The sequence below is a fragment of the Muntiacus reevesi genome, chromosome 12 (assembly GCF_963930625.1).
Source record: "Muntiacus reevesi chromosome 12, mMunRee1.1, whole genome shotgun sequence".
NCBI classification, from domain to species: domain Eukaryota; kingdom Metazoa; phylum Chordata; class Mammalia; order Artiodactyla; family Cervidae; genus Muntiacus; species Muntiacus reevesi.
The window spans coordinates 59,031,268-59,049,656 of NC_089260.1; the positions used below are offsets into that span (position 1 = coordinate 59,031,268).

The following is an 18,389-nucleotide window of genomic DNA, read 5'->3' on the forward strand; positions in this document are numbered from 1 at the left end:
ACCTTCCTTCATGTATCTGTTTCTGAGCTCATCAGCCCAATGTTGGTCTGTTTCTTCCTCCACTCTAATTATGTCCTTAGAGCCCAAGGTCATTGAAGATGAAAACGGGTTTTGGCCGTGTACCTTCAGAGGGCTCAGTGAGTCACTTCAGCTCAGTATAGGTATTTACTGAATACTCTGGTTCAGCTCTTTTAGTATCTAGTGGTTGAAGGCCAACTTAAGCTGGATAGAGGCTTGGAAGATTGATGCGTTGGCCTGTAGCTGACAGCATCTGGGCACCAGGCTGCTTGGGGACCTGCCCTCTGGCCTGGAGCATGGCTTGTTCCTGTTTTGATTTTCTCAGGTTTCTTCCTATTATATGGGATAAGGTGGCTGGCTGCTTTGGGGACACACCCTTGACCCAGTTGAGAAAGAAGAGAATCTTCTTCAGTGGTCCCACTGGAGCAGGTCTCTGATTGCCTTGGCTTGGGTCCCGTGGCGTCCTTGGACCAGTCACTGTGGACTGGCCGATGTCCTATGATTCACCTTGGCAGGGTTGGGTGCCCAAAACTGTGGTGGGGGAGTGTGTTTTGTCACTAGGAAAAAAAAGGTGGATGAATGAGAAGGCTGGGTAGTGAAATTGCCCTGTAAGCACCTGCTTGTGGCAGAGTGACTGTGGAGAGAGAAGTATCCATGATGTCTAGCCTTGTAGAGAGCTCTGCTGGAGGTATTGTTTTTGACCATAGGTGAATAAAATGGAAATGAAGTAGGCTGCGTTTCCCTTAGGCTTATGCTTACTTTGGATATTAAAAAATTTTGTGACAGGTGTGGTGTAGTAGTCATGGAATTTGCGTATTTGTTCAGTAATTTAAGGAGGACCTCAGTGGGTGTGCTGTGCAGTGGCGATGAGGTGTAGAGGCACGGGACTCCTGCCCTCAGGAGTTCTTACTCCAGGGCAAGGGGTAGGTTGGGCAAGAAGCCAGATGGGGTCACTGAGGGAGGGCGTTGGCGGAGACTTTGAAGGATATTTCATGGAAAAGATGAGCGTGATCTGTGGAGAAATCTGTTAGAGAGACCAGAGGAGGAGGAGAGGTGATGTCTGGCAAAACGTGCCGTGGATGCAGGTGTGGTGTTGGAAATGCCCCGCCTGGCAGCAGCACGTGGAACAGAAGAGATTGGATGGGGGAGTTGGAGGGACCGCCGAAGAGGGCTGTGGAAGGCCAGGCTGGGAGGTGTCGGGACTGGGGCTCAGGCCCTTTTGTCCTTGCACTTGTGGGAGGGTCTGTGTCACTACTGCCTGAGCTGCTGGAGGGTGGGGACTTTCTTGCTTATTTTGTGTCCCGGGGCCTGCAGAGTGTCTGCACTGCCTAACTGGAAAGCAGGATCTTAGAATTCTGTCCTTTGTATTAAGTTACAGTGTTCTAGTCCCTGAAGAATCCTGAGTGTGGATGAAATCCAGAGAAGCAGAGGATGAGTCAGATGTAACCAAAGGTAGTGAGTGACAAGCCTGAGACATGTTCTGTTGTCAGAGCAAAGGAAGAGTCTCTGAAAAAAAACACCTGCTCAGTAAGCCTGACAGAACAGGCTCTGAGCATACTCGCTGATGTAGTTAAAACTTCACATCTGTTCCTCATTCTCTCTCCTTAATGTAGATCAATTCCTGGGTGAAAAACTGTTGACATCCATTGAGTATGTGGCTACAGCCACTGAGATTTGTTCGGATACCTAAGTAAACTTTGTATTGGTAGACATTCGATTTGTTCTCCAAATTTATTACATGATATCCAAAGCAATATTTAGAAATTTTCACTTCTTTCCAAAGGGAGTATCCCACAGATGTATAGTGGCATGCATTTGATATTAAGGAAATAAAGTTTCAAAATGAGTAAATAAAATACATACGCATGATGTACTTAAAGAAGTGAAAACTTGAGCAGAGAGGTGAGAAGAAGGAAAAGTGGTCTGTGGGGGGCTAATGTGGAGAGTAAAGCAGTAAAGCAGAGTTTAATGTTTTTGGGTTTTAGCTAGTTGCTTCTAAGTATGCTCCATTTGAAGTACAGTCAATCCTCAGTTTTCAAAGACTGTGTATTTATGAAATTGCCTCCTTGCTCAACTTTATTTGTAATCCCTGAATCGGTGCTCATGGTGCTTTTATAGTCTCTCGCAGGCATATGTAGAGCAGGGAAGATTGTGAGTCACCTGATGTGCATGTTCCCAGCTGAGGTTCATGGCCCCACTCTGTCTGCTTGTTCCAGCTCTCAGATCAGTTCAGTTCAGTCGCTCAGTCATGTCCGACTCTTTGTGACCCCATGAACCGCAGCACAGCAGGCCTCCCTGTCCATCACCAACTCCCGGAGTTTACCCAGACTCATGTCCATGTTCTCAGATCAGATGTCTAATAATGATCTGTTTTCCTGGTTCAGGATCCACCCCAGGATCACATGATTTATTTTCTTTTCATGCTTCTGTAGCCCTACATTAATCTGGGTTAGTTCCTCAGATTTTCTCTGTGTTTCTTGGCCTCGTCATTGTTGAGGTGTGTAGCCCAGTTGTTTTAGGTTTGTCTGGTATTTTCCGTGTTGAGACTTAGGTTGTAGTCTTTGGTAGTAATACTGCAGAGGTTGGCTTATATAAAGAAGCACTTGGTGATGGTGTACATCAACATTCATGACTTGATTAAGATGGTGTCTGAAAGATTTCTCCACAGTAAAATTACTGTCTTTCCCTTTGGAATTAATAAGTAAGTTCTGGGGAGATGTTCTGTGACCATGTATATATTCTCTTCATCCTCAAACTTTGACCCACTAGTTTTAGCATTCATTGATGATATTCTAAATCTGTCATTTATTTGTTTATGTCATTGTAGACTTACATTCTTATTTTGTTCAATTCGTTTTAATCCTTTACTATCATTACTTGATGCTGGAATGTCCCACATTTGGCCATGAGAGTCCCTTCATGCAGGCCCCTGTGTCTTTTTTGCATGTTCTCATTATTCCTTGAGCAGTTTCTTACTCTCTGGCTCAAGATATTTCAGGTTCATGCTGTCCTTCCCTGTCCCATCCCTGGTATCACCCACTTTAATTGAGGAGCTGACCTGGACTGATTTATTGTATTAAAGAGAGATTCTGGAGTTTAAAATATATGTATATATATAGACCAAGAACTGAATAGACCAAATGATGTTTCCCAGTTTCCTTACTTTCTAGATAACTCAGTGAACCTCTTCAGATAACCGCACTCTGGTGGAGGTGGCACCTTCCTGAGGGTCGATGCCTCTTTTGCTTGCAGTTCTCCCCACCACAGGAATTTCTATGTAAGAGGAAGCATGCTTAGACCTCTTAAGTATTAAAATGCCATCTGTGTTATGGCTGAATTTATTTTAATGAATTTGTTCCCTTCTTCCTAATTAAGGAAGTTTTAATGGTGTATTTTCATCTTAGTTTATTTTTTAAAGCTGCAGTGTCATTGGATGAGGGATTTTATTTCTAATAAAGTGATCAGCTTCTAGTAGGTTATCTTAATTTAATTCCCAATGCACATCTAAAGTTTTCCTTAAAATAAAATGCAAATTAAAGAACTTACACCATGAATGTTTGTTTGTCATGTATTGTGTTAGTCACTCAGTTGTGTCTGACTCTTTGTGACCTCATGGACTGTAGCCTGCCAGGCTCCTCTGTCCACGGACTTCTCCAGACAAGAATATCGGAGTGGGTTGCCATTTCCTTCTCCATTGTTTGACATAGACATTAAAAAAAAGCTAAATAGCTTGAGGAAAGAAATCAGTGTTGTCCCCATTTTTGGACACAAGCTCCTTGGTTCCCTTGGGTCTTCTCGGGTGGCGCCCTTGTCCTCCCGTTTCTGGCGCATTCCCAGCTGCTGCTCCTTCTGCTGCACGCCAGCTGCCTCTGCGCCCGGTCCTCTGTTTTCTTGCTTCTCTTGGCTCTTTCCTGTCAAATGGGACACCGTGCACAACTTTGGAGGGTTCATGGTTTGTCCTCATCTACTTGTATTTTAGAGTTTCTTGTCTAGTTGTGTTGTCCAAGCCCTTTTAGTTTTGCTGTCTTCTGACTCTTCTCTCTGTGGAGGTTGAGAGACATTTGAAAACTGCCAGTTCTCTCTCTCCCCCTTGCTTCCAAAATGACCACGGAAAGAAAAAATGATGATCCTGAGGGGGATTCTCTCTCTCCCCCTTGCTTCCAAAATGACCACGGAAAGAAAAAATGATGATCCTGAAAAAATGATGATCTAGACAGGGCCGAGGCCATGTGCAGCCTGTTCACGCACCAGCTGTGTCCAGTGTGTGCCCAAGGACAAGGCCATTAAGAAGTTCATCATTTGGAACAAAGGAGAGGCCGAAGCCATCGGACATTGCAAAAACGAGTGTTTTCAATGCCTATGTGCTTCGCGAACTGTGTGTGAAGCTACCTTACTGCGTGAGCCGTGTCACTCACGGCACGGTGGTCAGGGTCATTCTCGGGAAGCCCGGAAGGACTGAACACCTTCCCCTGAAGTAGTCCTGCGGGTGTTGCCCCACAGCCTCCACCAAAGCCCATGTAAGGAGCTAAGTCCTTAGAGACTGGAGAAATACTGTTCTCTAAAAAGACACTAAAATGGAAATTCTCCATGAAAGTGAAATAAAAACTGTGTCCTCACTGATGCCATTGCTAGGCTTGCTCCACAATGCCATTCGTTAGTGTATATTTAATGAAATTGATTTCCTTATTTTTTTCTTTGAAAACTGTTTCTACAGAGAAAAAGAAATCGGGATGAAGAGTACCCATCCTTTCCAGGAGAGAGTCCCCTAACGTGCAGACGAGCAGGGCTCCGGACCGCGGGGGCCTTGGCTTCCCTATCTGAATCATGGCTCAGGTGTGGAGAAGGATTTCTGAAGAGTCCCGGCACTCCGGTAAGGTCATGATGCTGCCTTCCCTGAACACTGAGCGACAAATCCTAGCTTCCTGAGAGTTCATGCCACTGTACTTATATTTCTTTGGAATTCCCTTCCTTATTTTCTTTCAGAACACTGTAGTTGATGTGTTACTTGTTTTTCCTCATCCTTGAATTCCCTACAATTGTGGCATAGTAGTATTCACCTCTTTCTGTTGTGTAGAACTTTGTAGTTTGTAAGTAGGGTTGCATACTGGAAATATTCTCAGAAGATGACACTGTTGAGCATCCTACCTTTGAAAGAAGTCTATTTAATGAAATGCTTTTGTGTCAGAACCTGATGGCACTGGGGGATTCTAGTTGATTTTGGTTTATGTGGTAACTTTGAAGTGCTCACCATAAGAAGGAGTGCTCACCACTATTATCAACTCGAAAAAGACAGCCCTCTGTTTAGATTCTGGAAAAATATAAAAATGCAATTATAAGTATGTGCTTTGGGAATACTTGTTGGTAAATAAAGGAAAATAGATGAATATGTTAAAGGGGCATAGTGTAAGTTCTTGAATATTTTATGTTGTTGGTTTTTAGCCCTTGTCACATGAATTACTACATCATTATTAATTATTATTATTACTGTTACCATTATCTGCCTGAAGTCATTAACAGCTGAAAAGAAGACTACTACAGAAAAACACCTTGAATTATCCTGTCGACCCAAGAAAGGTAATATTTGTTGATTTCTTGGCAGGAAAGATAAAAGGCTAATATATCCTCCTTTGATTTATTTGTTTTCTTTTAAAAAGTCATTTACATAGTTTGGAAAAACTATATATTCATGGTTTAAAAAAACACCCAAACAATGTAAAAAGGTGTTTTTTGTATCTCTCTCATCTTTTTTACCAACTACCCCATTTTTTATGCCTCCTATAGATAATTATTAAATTTTTTTGTTTCTTTCTTGAATTCACTGTTATCAACAGAACCCAATAGGTAAGATCAGATTCATGGCTGTAGGGTTTTAAAAAGAATCTGATTTGAGAAATAAAATTATGACTTGTAATATAAGGACTATACTACATAGTGATGGTTAGGGAAGATGTGGAGTTATGGATCATAGGAAAGTGTATTGAAGTGTTTGAAGGGATGGGTTGCATTTATTTCCTGCCACAAGAAGGTCAGGGGGCCAGACTCATTTTGAGTTCTGCTGCCTTAGTGTAGGGTCTGTTTTTGCAGTTGTGAGGTAGAAGCTGAATTCTGCAGGCCCAATTCTCAGGAAAGGTGTAGACTTGGGAGGATTTTCTCCAGATGAGCTTTCCTCTGAGAAGGAGTACTCTCCCTCAGACCTCTACCTTTAGCCAGAATCTATTCCACGGTGTCACCTCCACCAAAGAGACATCAGTGAAATTAAGGATTTTTAAACATATGTGTTGCTGCTCCAACAAAACTGGGATTTTGTTGGTGAGGAAGAAGGGGTGTGACTATAAGGGAGGCCGCAGGTTCTGCTGCTACACTCTCTCACCCTGAGGGTGGGCAGGAATGGTCATGACTCCAGACTTCGGGGGTCTCATTTGACTGTGCCATGTCCTGACTGTGTTTTGACTGTGGGATCTTGAGAAAGCAAGCTAATAAGCATGCTTTGCTTCAGTTTCTGCATCTGGAAAATAGGTCTCAGAATTGTGTATCTCACTGGGTTGTTGTGAATTAAAAAAAAAAAAAATCCCCATTCAAAGGTTAACACTTAGTAGGAGATCATATCAGTCAATCCTAAAGAAAATCAACCCTGAATATTCATTCATTGGAAGATCAGATGCTGAAGCTGAAGCTCCAGTAATATGGTCAGTTTGTGCAAAGAGCTGATTGATTGGAAATGGGACTGATGCTGGGAAAGATTGAGTGCAGGAGGAGAAGGGGGTGGCAGAGGATGAGATGGTTGGATGGCATCACCGACTCAATGGACATGAGTTTGAGCAAACTCCAGGAGATAGCAGAGGGCAGAGGAGTCTGGCCTGCCACTGCCCGTGGGGTTGCAGAGTTGGACGTGACTTAGGGACTGAACGGTGGCAAGAGCTTCGGCAGTTGCTGTTATGTTTGATGGCAGAGGCGAGAGCCTGCTCAGCGTCCTGCCGAGTGAAAAACTTTCTGTGAATAAGAGATTTAACACTTTAAGCTGTATTATTATTTTAAGGGGATTCCTTTTATGCAATTGAAAAATAAAATTCTCCTAATTTTTTTGATTCATAAAATACTGTATAATAAAGTAATACCGTAATCTTCTGATGGTGCTACAGAATTTAAATTTTACTATTATTAATGCCAAATGTAGTGATTTTCAAAGATCAATTTAAGTCTAATTTCTAAGCTGTCATAATATGAAGTATGGAGAAAATAGTCTAGTTGTCCCTTGAATGACTGGTATGGGGGGCTGTGGTGCTGACCCTCCACATAGAAATTCGCCTGGAGCTAACTTCACAATCAGCCCTATTTGCAATTCTGCATCAGCAGATTCAACCTACTCTGGGTTGTGTAGGACTGCAGTAGTACATACTTACTAAAAAATTTCTGTGTGTAAGTAGACCTGTGCAGTTCATGCCTGGGTTCTTCAAGGGTCAACTCTTCCTTTCTTTTACGCAATGTTGGTTATACCTTTTTCTGCAGATTTGAAGGTATAATCAAATTTAACCTGGACAGAGAAATATTAAATAAGCTGCTACCTTGTATTTAATTTCAAAAGCATCTTTTGAGATGGTTTTCCGTACCAGTATATATTCAACCTAAAACCAACTCTGTTTATATTCTTTTCTGTGGAATGACCAGTATGTCTTGATAGTTTGGAAAAGCTTGTATCCATGTATAGTTAATTTGTTTACAGCATAAGCAGCTTGTTAAGAGAAGAAAGTGTTATTAATAATTTACCAAAATGTCGCAAATAGTAACTGATAGAAAAGGGAACTCAAGGCATTCCCTGAAACTGGTTTATTTTAAAAATAGTAACTTTTAAAGTGTTAGTTTAATTTAAGATAGGCTGTTAACAAAATTTCTAGGATGTGGAAGTAGTATTTTTTTGAGAACAGGGAAGCAAAAGTGGGGGAACATAATTTGGCAAAGTGTGCATAAAAGGGGGAGACTCCATTTTCTTGTCTCCATGTCTCTATTTCCTTACCTGTAAGGTACTGAGAACCAGAGAAAGAAGGGGGAGGAGATGGAGGAGAAGAGAAAGGGTGAGAGACATGATCCTTTGCTTGCCGGCAAAGGATCTTGCCAGAAGGTTTGTTGAATGTGGAAGAAGATAAAATTGAAATAAAAATAGGCTGGAACCTTTGTAAATAGCGATTTTCTTTAAAGTGAAGTGAAGTCACTCAGTCATGTCTGACTCTTTGCAACCCCATGGACTGTAGCCTACCAGGATCCTTAGTCCATGGGATTTTCCAGGCAAGAATATTGGAGTGGGTTGCCATTTCCTCCAGGGGATCTTCTCGACCCAGGGATTGAACCTGGGTCTCCTGCATTGTAGGCAGATGCTTTACCGTCTGAGCTACCAGGGAAGCCCTTTCTTTAAAAGGGAGAACTTTTTAAAAAATGTGAAAAAAATGTGTTTTCTAAACAAATGAAACTATGTAAAAAAAAATAGTGTGTATTTTATTTTTCTTGAAATATTCTGCAGAATATGTTCTCAGAGCCTGTTTTTTGTTGAAGTCAGAAATCTCCTTGAAAGGCATCAGTAAATTTTTAAATTGTTATTTGTCGATGTGTCTTTCTCCCTGTTGGACCATAGATTTTTTCAGGGCAGACCCTCCTCTGTTGCTCATCTTTCTCTCCTGAGTGACTCAGGTTAGAATAAGGCTAAGGCTGCCATAATGAAGTGCTACAGATAGGATGTTTTGAACAACAGAAACTTTCTGTCTCACAGTTCTGGAGGGTAGAATTCCAAAGTGAGATATTGGCAGGATTGGTTCCTTCCAGGAAATGTACTCCTGGCTTCTTTCCTTGACTTGTAGGTGGCTGTTTCTTTTCCAGGTATCTCTTTTCTGGGTCTTCTCTCTCTGCAGGCGTGTTTAGGTGTCCAGATTTCTCCTTTATTTAAGGAGAGCTGTCATAATAGATGGGGGCCCACACAGACTTCTCACTTTAATTTGATTACCTAAAGACCCGATCCCCAAATAAGATTACATTCTGAGATGCTGGGGTTAGAATTTAACATATCAGTGGGTTTGTTGTTCATTTGCTGAGTCGTGACCAGTTCTTTGCGACCCCATGGACTGCAGCATGCCAGGCTTCCTTGTCCTTCATTATCTCCCAGAGTTTGCTCAAAGTCAGGTCCCTTGAGTCAGTGATGCTGTCCAACCATCTCAGCCTCTATTGCCCCCTTCTCCTTCTGCCCTCAATCTTTCCCAGCATCAGGGTCTTTTCCAGTGATTGGCTCTTCTCATCAGGTGGCCAGAGTATTGGAGCTTCAGGTTCAATCCTTCCAAGGAATATTCGGGTTGATTTCTTTCAGGATCGACTGGTTTGATCTCTTTGCAACCCACGGTTCTCTCAAGAGTCTTCTCCAGAACTACAGTTCAAAACCATTAATTCTTCAGTGCTCAGCCTTCTTTATGGTTCAGCTCTCATATCTGTATCTGACTCCTGGAAAACCATAGCTTTGACTATACTGACTCTGTCAGCAAGAGTGTTATCTCTGCTTTTTAGTACGCTGTCTAGGTTTGTCATAGCTTTCCTTCTGAGGAGTAAGTGTCTTTTAATTTCATGACTGCTGTCACTGTTATCAGTGATTTTGGAGCCCAAGAAAATAAAATCTGTCATTGCTTCCACTTTTTCCCCTTCTGTTTGCCAGGAAGTGATGGGACCAGATGCTGTGATCTTAGTTTTTTTGAATGTTCAGTTTTAAGCCAGCTTTTTCACTCTTCTCTTTCACTTTCATCAAGAGGCTCTTTAGTTCCTCTTCACTTTACAGGGTGCTAATTGCATTCCTGAGGTCTTCACCCTTATGACCTGATTACCTCCTGAAGAGGCCATCACACAGGATAAGGCTGCAATGTGTGAGTTTTGGGCCGACTCACACATTCAGTGTATAGACCATTCCACTTTTCCCTTTTGAATTACTTTTCCAGATGCATAATAACGAAAAAGATTGATAATGTCTTTTGTAATTAAGAACACAGCTTAGTTTTATTAGCTCCTTAAATCATTATGGGTTCTTTGGTTATTCTGAATAGTTTACATTTAATTTTATATTTTGAAGGATAGACAGCTTTAGTAATTCATGGCACAAAGTAAGTGTTCAGTAAATGTTTACTATTATTTCATGTCTTTGTGCCTTTGTGTTGCTTTTCTAGATACCATTTTGTCAGTGAATCTTCCTTTCCTGATCAATATAAAGGGGAACATTCACTTTTTTTGTGCTATCCTTAATATACTGTGACATATCTCTAATAAAGTATTTGATTTTTCTTTTCATAGTTAATTAATGTTGCATTCCTTGAGGGCAGGAATTTTCTTCTTTTTTTAGTTTCCTCAAGGTTTCCTGTATTAAAGCTGTTATATAAATATGTATTTAATGAAGCCATTTAACTTCTGATACTGTTTCCTCATCTGTAAAACTTCAGTTGTAATATCTAATCTCTTATAGTGTATTGAAATGTGGTTAAGGGTTTTTTCCTTGGTTTTAGCATTATAACTCAATTATCCAGTCAATGTGAATAGGAAAATTGATTTTTATTAGATATCTATTCTTTTCTGATTAATATCAGTAAGGTTTTCTGTTGAACTTTGGTTCCACTGCAATAGAGACGCCCCTTTCCTGCTAGATTTCCTGTCTGTAGAATGGACAACATAAAAATAGTGAGCATGCCACGTGCTGGTGATGTGGAGAACCTGTATCACCCTCACAGGGCTGTGGGACTGTAAAATGGCACGGCCGCTCTGGAAAACAGTTGGGCAGTTCCTTATAAGGCTTCATGTGCAGTTACCATACAGTCCAACAATCGTACCCTTAGACATCCTGGAGATTGAAAATCACAATCACATGAAATCCTGTACACAGTGTTCATAGTGGCTTCGTTCGTCATAGCCCCAAACTGAAAACATCCCAGATGTCCTTCAAGGGGTAACTGATTAAACATGTTGTTCTTCATCCACACCACAGAACAGTGATCAGTAATAAAAAAATAAAAAAGGAAGTGACTGTTGGTACACACAACAGCCTGGTGAATGTCCAGATAATTATGCTAAGCTCAAAAAGCCAGTGATAAAAGGTGATGTAGGTGATCTCATTTGTATGTTATTCTTGAAATGACAAAATTAGAGAAGTGCAAAATTGCTTTGTGATTGCTAAGGAATAGGAATTGAGGTGGGGAGGCGAGCTCTCTTAATGGCTTTGAAAAGGCAGTGCAAGATATCCCCACAGTGATGGAGTTGTTCTCTGTTTTGACAGCATCACTGTCAGCATTCTGGCTGTGATGTTGTACTGTAGTTTGCAGAATGTTACCCTTGGAGCAGCTACTTGAAGCATACAAGGGCTCTCTTGTTATTTCTGACAAGTGTATGTGAACCAACTATTATCTGAAAATAAGGTTAATTAAATTTAAAAGTTCGCTGTTAAGCGTTTTAAGCAAATTGCTGTTACCAGGGCTCCTAGTATGATTTGGTAAAGGAAGCACACAGAAGCATTCATTTTGCAGATAATTATTGATTTTTGTGGTTTTTTGGTACTTTTTTACCCTTAAGACTTGATGAAATATTCTGCAAAGTTTTGTAATTATTTCAGGGTTATTTTTTGAGTTTTCATTTGTGCTCCAGTCATTTTCCTTGTCTTTTCTAACTTTGATTTTATTTTTTTCTTCTTGTAGTTTGGATTTAATTTAGCCAGGTTGCACATAGACTTTTAGTTGGAAAGATTTGAAATAAGACATTGTTTTCACCATCAACAGAATTTTGTATATTTGTGCCTTTGGCAAAGTAGCATGTGTTAAACCTCATAGTGATCAATAACCATAATCAATTGGCCATTTTTTATATATTTTTTTTCTTTGTAGAACCTACCACCTCCAAGAGTACCGGTGGGCTTGCAGCTATAACGTGGAGTTCTAGTGGAAGTGATCTGTCAGATGAAGACAAAACTACTTTTAAATCACAAAAAGATAATGGACATCATTCTAAAACAGGCAGGTGTTGTAACAGCAACATTTTATGTCCAGAAGATGGGGCCAGTGAAGGTAAATTGATAATTTTTTAAAGAAATTTAGTTTCTATTATAGATTGTATTTTAATAGTGCAAATAACATATACTTCTCTTCTAAAACTTAGCATTGATTTTGATATTATTGAATCCCAACCTTTTAGAAGCATTTTCTCATAATATTTCTCACAATAACTCCCTCAGAGACAGGTATTACCAGGATTCTTTTTACAGTTGACAATTTAGACTTGAACATGTTAAAATTGATCAAAGCCAGTTGGAGATATTTGGGTTTGGCTCCAGACCAACACATAAAGTGAGTGTTGCAGTGAAACAAGTTACATGAATTTTTTTGGTTTCCCAGTGCATATACAAGTATGTTTTTATACTACTATAGTCTATTAATTGTGCACTAGTATTATGTCTAAAAAAATGATAGACACACCCTAATTTAAAAACAGTTTATTGCTTAAAACTTCTAACTATCATCTGAGCCTTCATTTAGCAAGTCTTATATTTTTGCTGCTGGAGGGTCTTACTTCAGTGTTGATGGCTACTCAAGTGAAGGTTGGGGTTGGTGTGGCAGTTTCTTAAAATAAGGCCACAGTGAGATTTGCAACATCAATGGAGTGTTTCTTTCATAAACAATTCCTCTGAAGCATGCATTGCTGTTTGGTAACATTTTACCCACAGGAGAACTTCTTTCAGGATTGAAGTCAGTCCTCTCAGACCTTGCTGCTGCTTTATCAGCTAAGTTTATGTCATATTCTACATCCTTTGTTGCCATTTCAATAGTCTTCACAGCCTCTTCACGAGGAGTCAATTCCATCTCAAGAAACCACTTTCTTTCCTCATTCACGAGAAGCACCTCCTCACCTGTTAGAATTTTATCCTGAGATTTAAGCAGTTCAGTCACATCTACAGGCTCCACTTCTAGTTCTCTTGCTGTTTCTACCACACCTGCAGCCCCTTGCTCCCATGGCGTCTTGAACCCCTCGCAGTTGTCTGTGAGGCTCCAAATTCACTTCTTCCTCACTCCTGTCACTGTGGGTGTTTTGACCTCTTCCCTTGCATGAATCATGAATGTCCTTACTGGCATCTAGACTGCTGACTCCTCTCCAGAAAGTTTTCAGTGGACTTTGCCCAGATCCATCAGAGAATCGCTGTCGACGGCAGCTGTAGCCTTGTGGAATGAACTTAAATCATAAGGCCAGAAGGTTGAAATTATTCCTTCATCCATGGGCTGCAGAGTGGATGTTGAGGCATGAAAACAGCATTCTTTCTGTTGTACAACATGTTCATCAGAACTCTTGGCTGACCAGGTATATTGTCAGTGAGTATTAATATTTTGAGGGGACTCTTTCTTCCGAGGAGTAGGTCTCAGCAATGGGCTTACAATACTCAGCAACCTGTGCTGTAAACAGTTGTGCTGTCGTCCAGACTTTGTTGTGCTGTCACTGGAGCACAGGCAGAGTAGACTTAGCATTAGATTCTTAAGCACCCTAGAATTTTCAGAATGGTAGTTGAACGCTGGCTCACCTTCAGGCCACCAGCTACGTTAGCCCCTGACAAGGCAGTCAGCCTGTCCTTTGTAGCTTTGCAGCCAAGCACTGATTTCTGCTCATCTGCTGCTGCTGCTGTCACTTCAGCCGTCTCCGACCCTGTGTGGCCCCATAGATGGCAGCCCACCAGAATCCACCACCTCTGGGATTCTCCAGGCAAGAACACTGGATATCTACGAAAGATCAAATTGCCAATACTTGTTGGATCATCAAAAAAGCAAGAGAGTTCCAGAACAACATCAACTTCTGCTTTATTGACTATGCCAAAGCCTTTGACTGTGTGGGTCACAACAAACTGTGGAAAATTCTTAAAGAGATGGGAATACCAGATCACCTGACCTGCCTCCTGAGAAATCTGTATGCAGGTCAGGAAGCAACAGTTAGAAATGGACATGGAACAACAGACTAGTTCCATATTGGGAAAGGAGTATGTCAAGGCTGTGTATTGTCACCCTGCTTATTTAACTTATATTCAGAGTACATCATGAGAAATGCTGGGCTGGAGGAAGCACAAGCTGGAATCAAGATTGCTGGGAGAAATATCAATAACCTCAGATATGCAGATGACACCACCCTTATGGCAGAAAGCAAAGAAGAACTAAAGAGCCTCTTGATGAAAGTGAAAGAGGAGAATGAAAAAGTTGGCTTAAAGCTCAACATTCAAAAAACTAAGATCATGGCATCTGGTCTCATCGCTTCATGGGAAATAGATGGGGAAACAGTGGAAACAGTGACAGACTTAATTTTCTAGGCTCCAAAATCACTGCAGATGGTGACTGAAGTCATAAAATTAAAAGATGCTTGCTTCTTGGAAGAAAAGTTATGACTAACCTAGACAGCATATTAAAAAGCAGAGACAGTACTTTGCCAACAAAGGCTTGGATATTCAAGGCTATGGTTTTTCCAGTAGTCATGTATGGATGTGAGAGTTGGACTATAAAGCTGAATGCCAGAGAATTGATGCTTTTGAACTGTGGTGTTGGAGAAGACTCTTGGAAGTCCCGTGGACTGCAAGGAGATCCAACCAGTCCATCCTAAAAGAAATCAATCCTGAATATTCATTGAAAGGACTAATACTGAAGCTGAAACTTTAATACTTTGGCCTCCTGATGCGAAGAATTGACTCATTTGAAAAGACCCTGATGTTGGGAAAGATTGAAGGCAGGAGGAGAAGGGGGCTACACAGGATGAGATGGTTGGATGGCATTACCGATTCAATGGGCATGAGTTTGAGTAAACTCTGGGAGTTGGTGATGGACAGGGAGGCCTGGTATGCTGCAGTCCACGGAGTCGCAACGAGTCTGACCCGACTGAGCGATTGAACTGAACTGATGAAAATCCTAGTTGGCATCTTCTTCCAGTAGCAGGTTATTTCACCTGAGTTGAAAATCTGTTGTTTAGTGTAACCACAATCATGAATTCTCTTTGCCTGATCCCTGGATGACTGGGTGAGGCTTTTACATCTGTACTCACTGTTTCACCTTGTACTTTTCTGTCACGGAAGTGACTTCTTTCCTTAAGCGTAGCAAACCAGTCTCTGCCAGCTTTAAACTTTCCTTCTGCAGCTTTTGCACCTGTCTAACCCTCACAGAACTGAGGAGAGTTAGGGCCTTGCTCTGGATTAGGCTTTGGCATCAGGGAATGTTGTTTCTGGTTTGATCTTCTATCGAGATACTAAAACTTCCTCCATATCAACAGTAATGCTGAAGAAACTCCAGACAAACAGAAAAGCAACTAATGGAAATTGAGAATTGAGGTGGCAGTCAGAGGTGGGAGAAATGAGATGCTTATGGATAAAAGTAGGAATATACTTTCTTCTGCCTTTTAATATATTTTTAAATTGTTGAACAACATGAATCTTTTAAAACTACTGAGGATAAATAGATTTAATACAATTTAAGAATATTTTAAAACTGTATTTTTAGATGACCTGCAGGTTATTGATTGGGAGATTGACAGTGAGAGGGAAGATGCTTGTGAATGTGATGAATTTGAAGACCGTGAAAGTGTGGTAGAAATATCTGACTGTGCTTCTGGTGCAAGCAGTCGTTCTTTGACACCAGAAGGGACGCCACCTGAGCTTCCTAAGGTGAGGACGAATTGTTTCCAACTTTCCATTCTATTCATGGCATGTGTTAGTCACAACCTTTGGTGTTTTGTTTGCAACTCCTCTAAATAATATGCTGGTAATGTGCTTTTAAACATGGATAAATACGAGTTCTCTTCTTACCTGCTCTCACCTCAGTTACACATGGGTCTTTCCCAGAATCCTTCTGTTCCCTCAGAACAGGTGTCTTGTGGTCTGGTCAGATTAGATTCAGCAATGTGCAATCCTGAATAATAATATTCATAGCAAGACAACTATTAATTGTGATTTTCCTTTACAACTTTTCATTTTTTATGGAGTTAATTATTTGGGTTTATGTTGCTTTGTTTTACTTATTGAATAAAACTCTTAAGTTTTCACTGTTGTTCTGTTCTGTTGTTCTGTTCTAAGATTTTCAGACATAGCAGGCATTCTATTAAGTTTTTAGAAAATTTAAAAAATATTTTATTGAAGTATAGTTGATTTACAATGTTGTATTAATTTCTGCTCTACAGCAAAGTGATTCAATTTTATATACCTATATATGTGTGTGTGCATATATATATATACATATTCTTTTCCATTATGGTTTATCGCAGGATATTGAATATAGTTCCCTGTTCTATACAGTAGGACATTGTTGTTTATCCATTCTAAATATACTAGTTTACATCTGCTAATCCCAAACTCCCAATCCATCCCTCTCCCATCCTCCTCCCCCTTGGCAACCACAGGACTGTTCTCTATGTCTGTGAGTCTGTTTATGTTTTGTATATTTGTTCATATGTGTCGTATTTCAGATTCCACAAAGAAGTGATATCATGTGATATTTGTTTCTGTTTGACTTACTTCACTTAGTATGATTATCTCTAGGTCTGTCCACGTTGCTGCAAATGGCATTATTTCATTTTTTATGACTAAGTAATATTCCATTGTGATTATATACTGCATCATCTTTATTCATTCAGCATTTGATTAGTTTTGTTTTTGTGGAGAACTATTTCTCACAAACTCCTAGCTTCTCTGATTTCACCTGAGAGTCCTCTCTGCTTTGTGAAACTTGCCACTCTTACTTTGCCCTTCACCCTCTTTTGGGGAATTCCCTTCACCTTATTCCTGCATGAAGCAACCTTATCCTGGATTCCATGTCTTTCTCTTTCTTGATTTTTACTCTCATTTTGATTGAGCACATCTTCCAGTAGCTTCCAAGGAAGGATTTATGGAAGATGATCTTTTGGGATTTGTCATGTCAGAAAACGCAGTCATTACACTTTGACCTGTGATTGAAACTTTATATAGAGTTTTCGGTTGGAAATCATTTTTCTTGAGAATTTTGAAGGCATTGCTTCCTTTCCTTCTAGTTCCAGGGTTGCTATCAAGAAGCCAGCAGCTATTCTTACTCTTGATGTTTTAAGTTTTCTTTTTTTCTTTTTTTTTTTTTTTAATTTTTATTTTTCAGTGGGTTTTGTCATACATTGATATGAATCAGCCATAGAGTTACACGAATTCCCCATCCCGGTCTCCCATCCCACCTCCCTCTCCACCCGATTCCTCTGGATCTTCCCAGCCCAACAGGCCCGAGCACTTGACTCATGCCTCCCACCTGGGCTGGTGGTCTGTTTCACCACAGATAATATACATGCTGTTCTTTCGAAACATCCCACCCTCCCCTTCTCCCACAGAGTTCAAAAGTCTGTTCTGTACTTCTGCATCTCTTCTTCTGCCCTGCATATAGGGCCATCGTTACCATCTTTCTAAATTCCGTATATATGTGTTAGTATGCTGTAATGTTCTTTATCTTTCTGGCTCACCTCACTCTGTATAATGGGCTCCAGTTTCATCCATCTCATTAGAACTGATTCAAATGAATTCTTTTTAATGGCTGAGTAATATTCCATGGTGTATATGTACCACAGCTTCCTTATCCATTCATCTGCTGATGGGCATCTAGGTTGCTTCCATGTCCTGGCTATTATAAACAGTGCTGCGATGAACATTGGGGTGCACGTGTTTCTTTCAGATCTGGATTTCTCAGTGTGTATGCCCAGAAGTGGTATTGCTGGGTCATATGGCAGTTCTATTTCCAGTTTTTTAAGAAATCTCCACACTGTTTTCCATAATGGCTGTACTAGTTTGCATTCCCAGCAACAGTGTAAGAGGGTTCCCTTTTCTCCACACCCTCTCCAGCATTTATTGCTTGTAGACTTTTGGATAGCAGCCATCCTGACTGGCGTGTAATGGTACCTCATTGTGGTTTTGATTTGCATTTCTCTGATAATGAGTGATGTGGAGCATCTTTTCATGTGTTTGTTAGCCATCTGTATGTCTTCTTTGGAGAAATGTCTGTTTAGTTCTTTGGCCCATTTTTTGATTGGGTCATTTATTTTTCTGGAATTGAGCTTCAGGAGTTGCTTGTATATTTTTGAGATTAATCCTTTGTCTGTTTCTTCATTTGCTATTATTTTCTCCCAATCTGAGGGCTGTCTTTTCACCTTACTTATAGTTTCCTTTGTTGTGCAAAAGCTTTTAAGTTTCATTAGGTCCCATTTGTTTATTTTTGCTTTTATTTCCAATATTCTGGGAGGTGGGTCATAGAAGATCTTGCTGTGATTTATGTCGGAGAGTGTTTTGCCTACGTTCTCCTCTAGGAGTTTTATAGTTTCTGGTCTTACATTTAGATCTTTAATCCATTTTG

General features: G+C 40.5%; 1 protein-coding gene across 8 annotated transcripts in view; it reads left to right on the forward strand.

Moving 5' to 3' along the window:
- SPIDR (scaffold protein involved in DNA repair) overlaps positions 1 to 18,389 on the forward strand; it is a 263,884-nt gene that overhangs the window by 28,167 nt on the left and 217,328 nt on the right. For 4 of the 8 annotated variants that reach the window (XM_065903391.1, XM_065903388.1, XM_065903390.1 and 1 more), the window contains exons 2-5: positions 4,733 to 4,888; positions 5,526 to 5,592; positions 11,904 to 12,083; positions 15,534 to 15,697. In XM_065903391.1, the coding sequence (XP_065759463.1) occupies positions 4,733 to 4,888; positions 5,526 to 5,592; positions 11,904 to 12,083; positions 15,534 to 15,697 (567 nt within the window). The remainder of the gene's footprint in view (positions 1 to 4,732; positions 4,889 to 5,525; positions 5,593 to 11,903; positions 12,084 to 15,533; positions 15,698 to 18,389) is intronic. The other 4 variants (XM_065903392.1, XM_065903396.1, XM_065903393.1 and 1 more) reach the window with 2 other exon arrangements.